The sequence below is a fragment of the Botrytis byssoidea genome (genome assembly GCF_014898295.1).
Source record: "Botrytis byssoidea strain MUCL 94 chromosome Unknown BBYS_017, whole genome shotgun sequence".
In the NCBI taxonomy this organism is placed as follows: Eukaryota; Fungi; Ascomycota; class Leotiomycetes; order Helotiales; family Sclerotiniaceae; genus Botrytis; species Botrytis byssoidea.
Genome location: NW_024065858.1, coordinates 804,544 through 819,223, shown reverse-complemented (window position 1 = coordinate 819,223; position 14,680 = coordinate 804,544). Strand labels below are relative to the sequence as shown.

At 42.0% G+C, this 14,680-nt stretch overlaps 4 protein-coding genes across 4 annotated transcripts; 1 reads left to right on the top strand and 3 right to left on the bottom strand.

Annotated features, from left to right (window-relative positions):
* Positions 1 to 1,315: 1,315 nt before the first annotated feature.
* Positions 1,316 to 2,702, bottom strand: EAE97_008309 (uncharacterized protein; the record flags this gene model as incomplete). The annotated part of the gene is made up of 3 exons (XM_038878823.1): positions 1,316 to 2,205; positions 2,261 to 2,626; positions 2,696 to 2,702. The coding sequence occupies 3 exons, from the start codon at positions 2,700 to 2,702 to the stop codon at positions 1,316 to 1,318; spliced, it is 1,263 nt and encodes a 420-aa protein (XP_038730503.1).
* Positions 2,703 to 6,554: 3,852 nt separating this feature from the next.
* EAE97_008308 (uncharacterized protein) lies at positions 6,555 to 7,600 on the bottom strand (the record flags this gene model as incomplete). The annotated part of the gene is made up of 3 exons (XM_038878822.1): positions 6,555 to 6,885; positions 6,946 to 7,412; positions 7,526 to 7,600. The coding sequence occupies 3 exons, from the start codon at positions 7,598 to 7,600 to the stop codon at positions 6,555 to 6,557; spliced, it is 873 nt and encodes a 290-aa protein (XP_038730502.1).
* Positions 7,601 to 8,048: 448 nt separating this feature from the next.
* EAE97_008307 (uncharacterized protein) lies at positions 8,049 to 10,235 on the bottom strand. Its single transcript, XM_038878821.1, has 3 exons — positions 9,398 to 10,235; positions 8,626 to 9,275; positions 8,049 to 8,577 (listed from the first exon to the last, which is right to left on the bottom strand). Exons 1-3 carry the CDS (start codon positions 9,711 to 9,713, stop codon positions 8,509 to 8,511), a joined length of 1,035 nt encoding a protein of 344 aa, XP_038730501.1. The 5' UTR covers positions 9,714 to 10,235; the 3' UTR covers positions 8,049 to 8,508.
* Positions 10,236 to 10,672: 437 nt separating this feature from the next.
* EAE97_008306 (uncharacterized protein) lies at positions 10,673 to 13,358 on the top strand. The gene is made up of 2 exons (XM_038878820.1): positions 10,673 to 12,927; positions 12,983 to 13,358. Exons 1-2 carry the CDS (start codon positions 10,715 to 10,717, stop codon positions 13,140 to 13,142), a joined length of 2,373 nt encoding a protein of 790 aa, XP_038730500.1. The 5' UTR covers positions 10,673 to 10,714; the 3' UTR covers positions 13,143 to 13,358.
* The last annotated feature ends 1,322 nt before the right edge of the window (positions 13,359 to 14,680 follow it).

The following is a 14,680-nucleotide window of genomic DNA, read 5'->3' as shown; positions in this document are numbered from 1 at the left end:
ACGTTTTCGGAATTCAATTGTATAAAGAATTGAACTGTATAAAAAAAAGATAAAAAAAAGGAAAAAAGAGTTTTATTAGATACTCGATTTAGTAATGCTGATGCTATATTGTATACTCTGAAATACTGGGGAGTTTAGTAGTATTCGAGTGTTCGTCTGTTTATATATCATATATATTCTTCTTATCTTGGCTGGAGTAGAGTTGGAGTTGGAATAGATTTGGAATAGAATTGGAATTGGAGTAGAGTTGGAGTAGAGTTGGAAATAGGAATGGGGTGCAAATGAGTGTTAGTGTGAGTGTGATTCTATTGATATTCATTCAAAAGGATTTTCAATTTTTGAGAGATGTTATAGTGTATTGGAAGGCTGGAGGATTGGAACCTATGTTTATTGGATTTGGGATTGGGATTGGGATTGGGATTGTAAGGGGCGGGAAAGGAGAAGGGGGGGATTGGGGTTAGGGTTGGGGGAGAAGAAGGAGAAGAAGGGGGAGGGTAAGGGAATAGAAGTTTTATGGATATGTATGTTGTACAAGTAGGTATGTTGAATATCTAGGTAGCTATTTTTGACGTCTACGGGTATGGTAATTTCAGATCTCTATGGATATATTACTGTAAATACCTAGAAACCAACTCACCCTCTCCCATCCGCAGAAAAGAAAATCTCTTCAGAGATCTGGGTCCCTAACTCAAGTCTAGCAAAAGGGAAATGAACATAACAAAATCAGCGGATAGAAAAGCAAAGGAAAGCTCCTTTGGGGAACCTAGAATGTATAAATCAAGAGTATTGATTAACTATGATATGATCCATCGTTCGCAGCTTCGCAACAAATATAGTGATGAGGGTTTAATAAACTCGGCCATACATCTATCTGATCAATCATCTATGTTTTCCGAGATTCAAATTGTGCGCGGTTCGGGGTTGTAATCTTGGAGTTGAGGTAGGTCTGGGATATTTGTACTTGTATTTGATCGTTCATGTCTGTGGATTTTGCTCAAATGGAATGAATAGTGGTGTTGAATTGAACTTTCCAGATCTCGATATGAATTTTAAGCACATGGAAATGGGCTACAGGGGAAAACTATCAAACTCTCAAACGCTGGGAAATATCGGGGGTTTGGACTTCGAAGAGTGGCTGCAGTCAATTGAATGATTGATCAAAACTGGACGCTCCGCTAGCTCTCCTGGGCCAACTGTCGTGGAGATAATTAGACTGCAATAGGGTCAAGGAATGGAATCTCCATGACCCGTGGTTGCGCAACGAGATTTGGGTTAATTATCGATATTGGTATCCCGCTCGACTAATGCATGTAACTCAAGACTTGCAATCATCAAAAGGCCACAACTCTTTCATATCCTTCTCGGTCATCAAGTCATCTTCACCTTCGCGTGCAGTTTCGAGAGCAAGCTCAAACATTTCTTTGTGTGCACATCTCGTCTCCTCCCAGCGCTCAATGGGTATCCATCCATCAGAATCCGTATGTAGAAGTTTTATAAGCATTAGTTTGAGCTCCTGGACGTGCTCAAAAGCCTTGTGTTCTTTCTGATGTATTTCAAGCTCAGCTTGGGTAGGACTGTAAGGGCATTTCCCAGCCAGACCCAGTTCATTCCAGTTCTCTGCGAGATCCAGAAATTCCTGCCGTACCACAGTCGCACTATCTCTCCATGAAGTGTGGGAGTACTGAAATGGTCGGATGAGTAACTGATCAACTGATCTCGCCACCCGCATTTTGGGAATGAAAGCCTCCATGCAAATTTCATATGCCTGGTTACAGTATGCAGCAACTTTCTGCATTCTGATGTCTTGTGCAGATAAAGGAGGTTCGTTACTTAAATTCGCTTCTTCGGGTGACTTTTCAGGAGCGGCGGCAAAATCTGGCACGTCGTTTGCGTAGATGAAGGCGGGCTCGATGGAGGTCGATTGCCAATCGATGAGACATGTGATTAGGGTTGGGTCTTCATCCGAAACATATATGTTCCGGGTGTGTAAATCTGCGTGGATTAGGGTTGGTACCGAAGCATTTTCGATTTGTGGTTGCGTTATAAGATTTTGAAGTAAATTCTGAGCCGAATTTAGGAGGTTTCGGTGCTCCTTGATAGTGCCGAAATAGGATGGCCGTGATGAATCGATTTGGGAGGAGGTGGATGGAAGTTTGGAGTGACCATTGGCTATGAGTCCTGATGCATATGCCGCGAGATCTTTCCCTAACGGGGTTTGTCAGAAACATGAATGATACAATAACGCGGAAATTTCACCTACAAGGACCAGCAAGAACCGAAAGCCCCTTTTCCGTTTGACTGGACTTACGATCCCAATATGTAGTTGAACAGTGTGGTCCAATACAAAAGCCTTCTTTGAGGGGTATCTTTAATGTCGAGTCAAATGGTGCATTCTCAAAACATATGCTCCCATATGCTGGAAATTCAAGTGCTGCCAACTGCTTCATCGTCATACAGGCTGATTGAACACACCTCGTGTATTGACTTCCGGCCATGGTAAGCCAGCGCTCTCGTAGTGGCACGCCGGTGACATGTCGCATGATGATGTATTCGCTGCCAATGGGATTACTCGCGTCATCTGACCAAGCGAGAATATGGGGCACGGGAATTGTAGTATGAGATTTTACTAGGTCATCCTGTCAATCACCAGAGTTGAAGTGGTGCATGCAAGAATCACAGTATACGTGATGCTTACTTACCATATGCAATGGTAGCAACTTCAGAATTAGTGGTGAGAGCTGAAAGGCCTGCGACTCGAGTTGGCAGATGCACCACTACTCGGCTCCCATCATCCAAGAGGAATACAAGAACCCGATTGAAGCCACCCTCCTTTTTCTCATAACTGATTATGTGGGAGGCCTCTGGACATAATGATAAGACTTTGTTGCAAAGTTCTTGGAAATGGAAATCAACACGTCGCAAGGCGCGTTGCTCCTTATCGCGGTGCAACCATCGCCCGCTCGTGTACGTGAACGGGAAAAGGGCTACAGTTTATTAGCAATGGGATGGGGAATTGAAAGTATTTATCTTTACGGTCTTTGGACGGCACGTGGATATGTGGTATAGTGTTGGAGCTCAGACTGGAGACAGATCTACGAAAAATAGCATGAGATAGCAGTTTGGAGAACGTTGATGGAGATAATGATGACTACCTAAGGTAAATGAATGGAAGGTAAAACCACGCCGAACAATAGATGTTGAAGGAGAACGAGGTAGAAGGGGAAGAACAAGCTTTAAGTAAGTAATGACTTATATTGCTATTATTGGAACCACGTGGAGGGGAGGGGTCGGATGCGAATCACTAAACACAACATCATAAAAGACTATATAAATTGAACAATATAAATTGAGACATAAAATCATTTAGATATAATTCTTCCACTCCTTACAAAGAAAAAAGAATTATATGATTTGCTCATGTGTGTAGTTTATTTATACATCCCGATATTGAATACTTTGTCTTTTTATAAAGTTAATTAGGTATATACACATAATCTTTTGATAATAGTTACATTACACAATTTATAAAATGGTCGACTAGATTCTTTGAGATATCCTCATATATATTAGCTAATCAAGAAGTCAAAGGACCAGAAGTGAGTCTATGTAAACACTAGATTACTAACATTCTTTAGTATTTGAGTTTTCTGTGATTCTCTGGTATTGGGTTTAAGTTCAATTAGTTTGTCGCCATTTCATCGCTCCTCAAAAATCTACCTCAAGGCGTTAGTATTACCGACTGAAAGAACCAAGATAATTCTCCGTAAGACATGATAATTTTCTCCAGTGCAGGGTATTTATAACCATCATCTTCTTTCCTTGGTCTTTATCACTATTATTGTATATCTGTTGTATCGAATATTTGAGTCCCTGAAGAATTAGATCCTCAAACAATCAAACCCTCAAGTAATCACATTCGTTGCCATTAAATTACAACGATACCTACTACGTGTCTCGTCAAGCTGTTGCGCTTTGTGGTTGAACTCGCATCATCCAACCACAACCTCGCTCCACACACATCGAGCCCTGCCGTCATTTTACCCCGGCTTGTATTAATCAATAACAACGACGTCTCACTCACATCAAAATGCCCCCCTCCTTTTTGGTCCGCAAAGTCTTCAAGGGCCTTTTCCGTCTCGACAGAGCCCTCCCCCCCCCGCCCACCACCTGCATCCCATCTCGCGCGTCTTGCAGCTCGCCAATCAAGCCCGGCAGATAATATTCGAGTATGGTGGTGGAATAAAACACCTATGCAGAGGAATTCTGCTGTGTTTGATATACCTCTCACTTTTGGATTTGTTCTGTTGCTAGGAATCGAAGCAAAGAACGTATGGACAAATTTCACAGGGAGAGATGAGAAATGTGATCAGAGAGCTCGGGGGGATGCAATGGAAATTGAAATGGGGAAATGAGATGCGAGAATAAATAGGAGTCTAATGCGGGGGTTTGGGGAGGGATTATAACACGGAAGAACACCAGGGGTTATGTGGAGTTGGATTTTGGTATCGTGTATACATTTGCAAGATTAATGCGGTGCTGAATATCTTGATCTATGTGATGTGCTGGATGGGTATGTGTATATCATTGGGCAGATTATACGAAAATCATAAATGACGGAACTCCTGAATAATACTCGTTTCAGTCTTCCTGATGTCGTGAGCCCAGAGATGGCTGGAAGATTCAACAGCTAGAAGGGTATGCAATGGGATGAGTTTCTATAAGATTGGGCCAAATTAGAGTGGGCGACTGAACTTCATGTATCAAAATGGTTACGGATCCAGAAACTGCTCGAGAGACACAGGATTATGGCGTTTATTAGGACTGTAGATAGGTTATGAATGGTAATTGGATAGAAATCATCCATTGGACACATATGTCAGAGTATAGATTATAACTATGGTATAAGGGAATTCATTGTTTTCGGCTCATTGCTGTTCTGAAACATTGAGTTGTCTCTTGATTCTAAACAAGAAAAATCTTTTGAAGAATCTCACTCAAGCTCCGCCCCGAAGAAGAATACCCATCTAGACTTGTTGATACGGGATTAGATCGGAAAGTATGAATGAGAGTTTGGTGGTCTCACAACGTAAACCCACTTGAAGTTATCAGAGATGTTTATATCCAAAAACGTAATTGTAACTTACAAACGATTTCTCAACCAAATGTAGCTTTTCTCTAAGTTAAAGATCATCCATCCACTTGCTCCTCTCGCCACAAAATAAAAGATGCTTAGGATACTAATTTTATGAACATAAATTCAATTTCTCGTTTCTTTCATCTTCTCCTCTTCCCTACCCCTCCTTTTATCTTTCTGCCCCTCCACCTCCTCGCCTCGTTGTCTTTGGTTGAACTCAGTATAAAGAGGAGGCATAGCACCACCGCCATGAAAGAGGAATGTCTTTTCCTTCTCCAGAGAAATACAGCACTATTGCCATAAAAGGATAATATCTTTTTTCTCCTCCAGAAAAGCACAACACCACTGTTATGGAAGAATAGTGTCTTTTTCTCTATTAGAGAGCAATACTACCCCTATAGAAAGATAGTCTCTTTGGTCTTTAGTAATACTATCATTTTGGAAGAATAGTGTCTTCTGGCTTTAGTAATACCACCACCATGGAAGGACAGTGTATTATGTCTCTGGTAACACCATCAACATGAAAGGACAGTGTCTTTTGATCTTCCGAATTAAGGTTGACGACAATGACCATCTCGGCTCCAACGGAGAGACAGATAGTAAGAAAGTATCTCTCCGCCTCAGCAGAAAGGCAGATAGCAAGATATTATCTTGTAGCTCCAACAAAGAGAAAAAAGCCCACGCCCACATCGCATCGATCCTCGTATCAATCATTAAACTGACTTGCCATTTCTAGTCATCGAGAGAAGACTTGAGTGGTCGCATGTGACCGGGAGCTGCATGTGGCTGATCTGGAGAACGCAGAGAGAAGTTGAATGCAATTCAAGTCTTCCGTTCAAGATCATTGTCCAACGTGACATGAGACACTTATCTCCTCAACATCTTGCGCATACACTATGTTTACCCATTGTCGGGGTATCGATCATGTGATCAAAGAGGGCATTGTATTAGCTAGCGTTGCACTAGCGCTTTCCTATATTAAGTACTAGCTTCCATAGATAATAATGATCAAGAACGAATACAACCACAATAGACCAAAGTACTTACACTTATCAACCAAGTTGATACCAACACCCAACTTCCGATCATTTTCTCAGTCCAGAACACTGTGCATTATACATGAAAAAATCTTGCAAGAATAGCAGATAAATACTCAAACAGATTTGTACATGCTAAAATTGATATCGTTACAGTAAATACTATGCTTCGACCCCAAAATAGCCATTAGCCAGCCGTTCACCAAAATTGTATAGTACAAATTCCATTTTCCGTCCCATTCATTCATACAGATATCCTTCGTCAACCTAATACAAAGATCGCTTCGACTTAGATCAAGAATTGAATCCCCTGGTTTCCATACCTCCCACATTCCATTTCATCTCTCATCCATTCATATGTGCAACTTGTATCGCTTGTGTAGTTACTCAGAAACGACCTTTGTCTTGATTCTCGAGCCACCGCTCTTAACACGTCTTGCAGAAGGACGGTTGATGTGGTGGTCTGGGATCCAGCTCTCATCATAAGCTTGTTGAGCCAAAGATTGAGTTGTAACAGCTGGTCCGTCAGCACCGATAACAGAGACTTGATCCTTAACATCGACTGCCTTCTTGCTTCCTCCAGAAGAACGCTTGGCGCGCTCACCACCTTTTCCACCTTTGCGAGTTTGGGGGAAGAGAGATTCGATCCAGGTTATGTAAACAAAGTAGAGAGTACCACCGGTGACTGCGAGAAGGAAGAGATAGAGGAAGATGCTATTGTGATGTTAGTTTGATTCGTTTCCTGTACAATCGTACTGCGGAGAAAACACTCACATTTGAGGATCGAAAATGCTAGTAGCAGCTTCAACAACAGCAACAGTCTCATTATAGGCCTGAATTTGATAAACACCACCCTTTTGACTAGCCACAACCGCAATGATGTTCAATCTCAAATCTTGGGGGTTCAAATCCGTAGTAAAAGTATATGTCAAGCTTTCTGCCTCACCAGGCTGAATCTCAACATCATATCTTGTCGAGGTCAAATTGCGCACAATAGCAGCACTAGGATGAGTTCCTTCTGGCAGAGTCTGGAGAGTAGACAAAGAGCCTCCAACAACAGCTACTTGAACAGCTTCAGCTTCATCGTTTTGGAATGTAAGGAGGGCTCGAGAAGCATGGCCATTGACGAGTTTAACACCAAAGATTTCTGCTTCAGGAAATGCAGCAACGACTGAGACGGCGAGATTGCTAGGGGGAGTTTCGAAGCCTTCTGCTGCTGCTTCTGTACGTTGATCTTCAGTCTATTGATGAATATAAATTAGTATTTATTTTGGGTTTCAATGGTATTCTTTAGCTCTCGATAGCTATTTGAAGCTTATGACAGCTGTCATTAATGGGAAAACATTAAACTTACACTTTCTGGTGCAGCAAAAACGCTGACAGCACGAAGTGCGAGAAGAGCAAGGGTAGTAAACTTATAGGAAACCATGATGAGCAGATCAATTGAATGAATTGATAGAAGAAAAGGTAAAGAGGGAATGTGGAAGTAAAAGGTGGTCGGATGGTATTATGACGAATTTATGTCCCAGCTTCTAGAAATGTGTTCTCGGCAACTAGCGTATGAATTGTTGCCATTGCTCGGGAATCCCAGTAGCTGCAGCAAGTAAACCAATTTTGGGATGAAGTCATACAAAATAGAGAAATGACATTTATTTGCTCGAGTGTTCGTCCAATAGTTTTAATGTAGTAATTAATATTTGCTGACAGATTGTGACATGCTGAAGAATAGTTTTATGAATCATCATAGATCAACAAAGGCAGGAAGTTGAGCAGATTGGTGAATCTAATAAGCAGCAGGTAGAAAGACATAGTAGAAGTCATTCATGTTCTACAGAGTACACAAAACTAACGTCATCACATCACCGGCAGTCAACCACTCGAGCAAACAATTTTTGATCATTTTTTCATTATTTTGCTGGTTGGGTCCGTAAATACGTGATGCCCAATACTATCCATGCCATGCATACATTTGCTATTACCAGTTTTTCCCAGTCCAGTAGTCATCAAGAGCCCTTCGAGGCAAAATGTCCCCAAAAAGTGTGCTATCATCAAATGAAGGCTTCTCGTAAGAAAAGCACCGCCGTTCTCTATCATACACAGACCGGAAGGTTTATAGCTTGTTCTGTAAGCTATATTTTTAAACCAACGTTATGTTCTGGGAGCTCATTCTCGAGAGCAGTTTGATCATTCGACCTCTTATAGGGAAGGATCAGCAATATTGGCAGTATATAGAAGCGTGTAAATCCACAAGCAACGAGTCAACGAGCCAAAAAACACGCCCAATATTTTTTGTTAAGGTCAATAAGGTTGGAGTCAAGACAATCTCTCTCGTCAAGTTCAAGCACCAACCATTCCAGGTCCGTAACTTTGACGCATGGGTCCTTGGAAACCGTGAGATGTTGGAGTCTTTCCTTTGTTAGCTTACACATTTGATGGATATAGCACACTACCCACCTTCTTTGGTCGCTTTCGACCACCGGCTCTGTCATCGCCATCGCCGGTGGAATATCCACCATCATCATCAACGTAACCCTCGCCATAGCCTTCAAAACTTGAATCACCGTATGAGCGCTTCTTTGCGGTTCTTTTTGGACGTGCGATATCTGCCGCGCCTCTATTTTGCTTTGGCACACCCATCGTGCCTTGCGCCATCGGCATTGGAGCCTTTGCCTTCGCAGGAACAGCCTTTAAGGGATCGTTGGCAATTTGGGAACTGATTTCACCAAGAACAGAATGATTCCAACGTTCTTTTGGAACAGGGCCTTTGGCCATAATTAAAGCCGTCTTGATTTGAGGCAGTAGATCCTCTATTCCTCTACTGATTTCTTTTCCTTGTACATAAGATTGATTCCATGCTTCCCTGGGCCCAAGAGGTCCGTAGGCATCAATTAATGAAGTGAGTGATCCAGGCTGATTAGGTTCTGGACCTTTGACTGCATCGAACTGCCCAGCAATACCCAAGGATTTTATGTATCCTTTGTAGGTTTTTCGAACTGTGTTCTTCTTCCCATCTGCTGTGACACGAGCAAGACTGGCGGCAATTCCGTTCAAACCGAATCGATCGTATAAATCTTGTTGTACGTTTAAATTTTGATTCTTATGAACTGTATGTCATTCCATGTTAACAAAATCTTTTATCCAAGTGGTGGACAAGTCATATAAGATGAATATGCTTGAGATTGTAACCACCAACAAGTTAGATCAACTAGAAAGAAGGAATTCTTACGAGTTCTGCAGAGAAGGTACTTTTTACCGACATCCTGATGGAGATCGTCAATACTAGGTCTGCTCTCCTCGACATGAACTTTCTTCTGCTTTTGATCACCAAGATCTTCAAAATCTCTCTTGCGCTTGGTCGAAGGATCCATTGATTGAGATGCCTCGATGGCGGAATTGACGGTTGACATGCTGCCGTTGATGCTGTGGGCTGGTGTCGGAAGTGAAGTATTGATTCGTGGAGAAACTACGTTCTTTGACAAAATATCGGTAGAGCCTGGGGTATTGGAAGGACTTTGTGGTGTTTGTGGGAGATCAGAAGGCATTTCGGTAATAAGTTTGAATATTAAAGTAATCGAGGTTGTTGTAGAAAAGAAAAAAGGTGAATGTGGTGGTAGAAGGATTGATTGTTGCGGCTTCGGCCGTAGCGAAAAGTTTATTCTTATCGAAAAGACTGTATAAGGGTATCAAAATGCGCCTCGAGTTTATTGAGAAAGAAAGAATGCGGAGTAATAATTGTACAGAGTATCGAGCGAGTGTCGAGGATAAAAGGAACCTATTTTCGATCGGATTCTCGAGGCTCGAAGAAAGGTGAGAGGGAATGAAGGAGAAGGTGGACCGAGAACGATTGTCGCAAAAACGGACCTACACCGCCGACGGCAGCGTTAAATCGACCTGTGCTCTTATTTCATGTAGGTCATTAAGATCGTGTTATCAATGCGATATTGTTTTTCGTATAATCAACGTCGGTTTCGTTATTGTCGTTGATGGTGCTGAATTTCCTGCGTAGTTGGGCAGATCGTTCATGTGAGGTCAATAGGATTGGGAGGCACCGCTTTGTCAATGAATTGGCCGAACCAAAGATTTAGCGCCGCAGTCACGTGTAAATTAAACCGAGGTCAGCTAGTCATTAAATTTTTTTCTTCTCTCCTCTTTGACCGTAATCCTTATTGAATGGATGTGAATAAATATGATAAATGAATGTGATTATCCAACAATATATACCATTTTGAGAAATGTTGGAAAAGATTCAAAAAGAGTCAAATTGGACAATTCCATCATGAAACTCATTATTAAACACTCCGTATGATTCCCAGCTCTTCTCTAGCCAGAATCGATCAAACGCATTTTGAGTTGTTCCAGCCCCATTTTCAACTTGAACCAAGCATGTGTGCGCTAAACTAGATGTAGATTAGATCCAATGGAAATTGCCGGGTTTGTTACTGATAGGAAATAATTTTTTGATATCGAGAAAATTCCCTATGAATGTATTTATTTTTGATATTTGAATCAAAAATCAACAAGAAACACTGAATAATACACCACCATGTCTGAAGGAAGAAAGAGACCATTCGACGATGATGTTGCCATTGAGGCAGCATCCGAAGAAACCCAAACACATACCTCGAAGAAACCTAGAAAAGAAACGAATGCATCTGCCCGCCGTTCATTGTTTGTTCGTTCTTTACCTGCGACAGCTACAACCGCATCGTTGACTGAGCTTTTCTCCGACAATTATCCTCTCAAGCATGCCACAGTTGTACTCGATCCTGTTACAAAACAATCAAAGGGTTATGGATTCGTTACATTTGCAGATGCGGAAGACGCTCAGAGAGCCTTGGATGAATTCAATGGCCAATCATTTCAGGGTCGTAAAATGAAAATTGAAATTGCTCAACCACGTTCCAGAGATGCGCCAGCTAAAGGTGGAGACGATGGACTAAAAATGCCCAAGGAGAAGAATGCGATTGCTACCGAGGCAGCTGCTGTCAAGAAAGCCCGACAAGAGAAATTGGCAGAATCAAAAGCACCCCCCAAACTTATCATCCGAAATCTGCCATGGAGCGTCAAAACCCCCGACGAATTGGCCAAGCTATTCATGGGTTTTGGAAAGGTCAAGTTCGCTACAATGCCCAAGGTCAAAGGAAAGGAAGCAGGGTTCGGATTTATTGTTATGCGGGGCAAGAAGAATGCAGAGAAGGCATTGGCTGCAATCAATGGGCGTGAGATTGATGGCAGACAATTGGCCGTTGATTGGGCTGTCGAAAAGGATGTTTGGGAGAAGAAGAAGAACGAGGATGCAGGTATTAGTGAGGATGTGGAAAAACCAAAGGATGAGCCCAAACAGCCAAAAGACAAGGCAGACGACGACGATGTGGACGATGATGTCGCAAATTTCATGAAGAATTTTGGAGATCAATTAGAGTCTGAGGACGAGAGTGATCCTGAAGCCGATCAAGAGAATGAAGACGACGAGGACGACGAAGACGACGATATTGAAAATGACGACGACTTTGATGATACAGCTGAAGATGAGACGATGGAAGAAGAAAAGCCAAAGAAAAATTTCATTACCGACAATTCAACAACACTTTTTATTCGCAATCTCCCCTTTACGACTCTCGACGCAACTTTGAAGGCACACTTTGAACAATTCGGTCCTGTTAGATATGCTCGAGTGGTTATGGATAAGGCAACAGACCGTCCTAAGGGGACCGGTTTTGTCTGTTTCTACAACGTCGAAGATGCTGAGTCTTGTTTCCGAAATTGCCCCAAGTATCAACCTACCGGCGCAAATGCAATTAAGAAAGGTGATACTCCACAAATCAAGCACTCTCTCCTGGAACCTGAAAACGCAGATTCAACGGGTGCTTATACCATCGAAGGCAGACTACTTCAGATATCCAAGGCTGTTGAGAAAGATCAAGCAGTGAAGCTTACAGAGGAGGGATCGCATTTCCGTGATAACCGCGACAAAGATAAACGAAAGCTTTACCTTCTTCAAGAAGGTACTGTCGCAAAGGGCACCCCTCTCTACGATATACTCCCACCTTCCGAGGTAAAGATGCGCGAGGATAGTGCCATGCAAAGAAAGAAGCTTATTCAAGGAAACCCAACTCTACATCTCAGTCTCACGCGTCTGGCCATACGTAACATACCCCGCAATATCGATTCTAAAGCTCTCAAAGCTCTGGCTCGTGAAGCCGTTGTTGGATTTGCTACAGATGTTAAGGCAGGACTACGTCAGCAACTTTCCAAGGAAGAAATCTCACGAGGAGGCGAAGAGATGCGTGAGGCTGAAAAGCAAAGAAAGGCCAAAGGCAAAGGTATCGTTCGACAGGCTAAAGTTGTGTTTGAGGGTAGAGAAGGCAAGAAAGTTAGCGAGGAGAGCGGTGCCGGGAAATCAAGAGGATATGGTTTCGTTGAATATTCGAGTCACAGATGGGCTCTCATGGGCTTAAGATGGTTGAACGGCCACGCACTCATCAACTCCCAAGGGAAAACACAAAGAATGATCGTAGAATTTGCCATTGAGAACGCACAAGTAGTTTCCAGAAGAAAAGAACACGAAGAGAAAGCTCGCAATCGCTCAAAAGAAGTGACCGATAAGATTGCCAAGGGCGAAATCGTCAGCTCGAAGAAATTGGCAGGTAGAGATACACAAATGAAATCGATGAGAAAGGGTGGAAAGGGCATCAAGGGAGCTGGTAAAGGTGGGAAATTTGAAAAGGAAAAGAGTTTCGATAGAATCGCTCTCAGGTAAGTCTACGCCCCCTTTTGCATTAACAAGTATGACGTACTAACTATTAAATAGGGGTAAACGTAAAGCCGAAGACGACGCATCTGAACAAAAGGATAGAAAGAGACCAAGGAACGAAGCAGCCGAAGGCGATGATGACAGCAAACAAAAAAAGAAGGCACAAATTATTCAAAAGAAGAGAATGATGAGGAGGAATAGAAAGGGTGGCGCTTAGCTGGATGGTATATGAAGGGGCTGGCAGGCGGAGAGAGGAGGTCGAAGGGAAAAGAGGGAAGTGAGGTTCATGGGGTAGAACATACATAGTTGGGGTTGCATATATGAGGAAGCGATCATTATTTTCGAGCTCAAGCTTGTTGTGTGATTAATATGATACCTGCCTTGATGGCTGAACAATAATTACTGGTTTTCAAATTCATATCATACTTGATACCCATGAATCCACCAATAATAGCATATGCTGTTTCCTACCCCTCAAATCACGTGCAACTACCCCAAATTGAATAACCGATGACTCCTTTTCATTTTTTCAAGGACACTTCCACTCACAATCCTAACCATTCCCAACAGTATGCCCATATACAATCATAGAAATAACAGCCCTATTCATAATCAACGACATCAATGCGACATCCTCTAACTTCGTGTCAATAATGTCATTTTTCGCGTATTTTGAAGAATGTACATCCATTCATGATGCCTTCATCAAGTAATAGACCGCCAGTCACGTAGTTATATTAAGTGTCTTTAGCTATGTACACATGTTTTTGACTTGGATATCTATTCCAAGTATATCCATATCTCGAGAGAAAGATTTCAAGTCAAGATACAATAGTTTTGGAGTCAGGAATGATTATTTTCGCTAACTCAAAATGATATCAATTCATAGTGTTCATATCCAGTCACTTACAGTTACGTCTTGGAGTCCGAAGAATACCTACTTTACAGTCTTCCTTTTTTAATCTGACTGGGATATCAATGAAATTTACTTTTCGACGTTGAGTTATTTATTTCAAGTCAAGATACGGTATACCCGAGTCAACAATGACTAGTCTGGGGCATGGCGAGGATTTTGAGATTCACTACTGTCTATTTTCGGAATGGTGGGACTAATTCCTCTTATTTACTTATCATCTGCATATGACTTGGACTTGAATGGTGTATAGGGAGACTATTCGTAGGAGTGAATAAATATGCGGACCCAAGTCATAGGGGTTGGGACTACTGGTATCACCTGGGTGATGATTATAACATCTTCAAAATAGTTGTAATCTATCGGTTGGTATTGCGTATATCCATTCTAGCTTCAAAACTACGAGAGCTATATTCAATACGCTCGTGGGCTCATATGTACGTATTCACCTATATCGCAACAAGGGCTCATAGTTGTCTATTTTTGGTATCAACATGAATATTCTTGGTTATTGCGTCATTGTTTACAAGCGAAACTGACTCGTATATTCTATAAAGAATATATTCATACTTCCGAGGTCTCTAGATGTATTTTTGGATTCAATGGGACTTATATCTCGGTTGTTTTGACTCGAATGCCTGTTTCAGTATACATTCTAATGACAACATGAGCATTTTGAGTCAGAATAACCTCACTTTACAGTCATTCCAAATGCTTCCCAGGAGAAAGTTACAGGGGGTTCGTGGGTATATTAAGGAACGGTGCACCCCTTTTCATTCGAGTTTGCAATCAACAAGGCATCCTCGAAATACATTGAAGTGAAACACAGTACTTCAAAATCA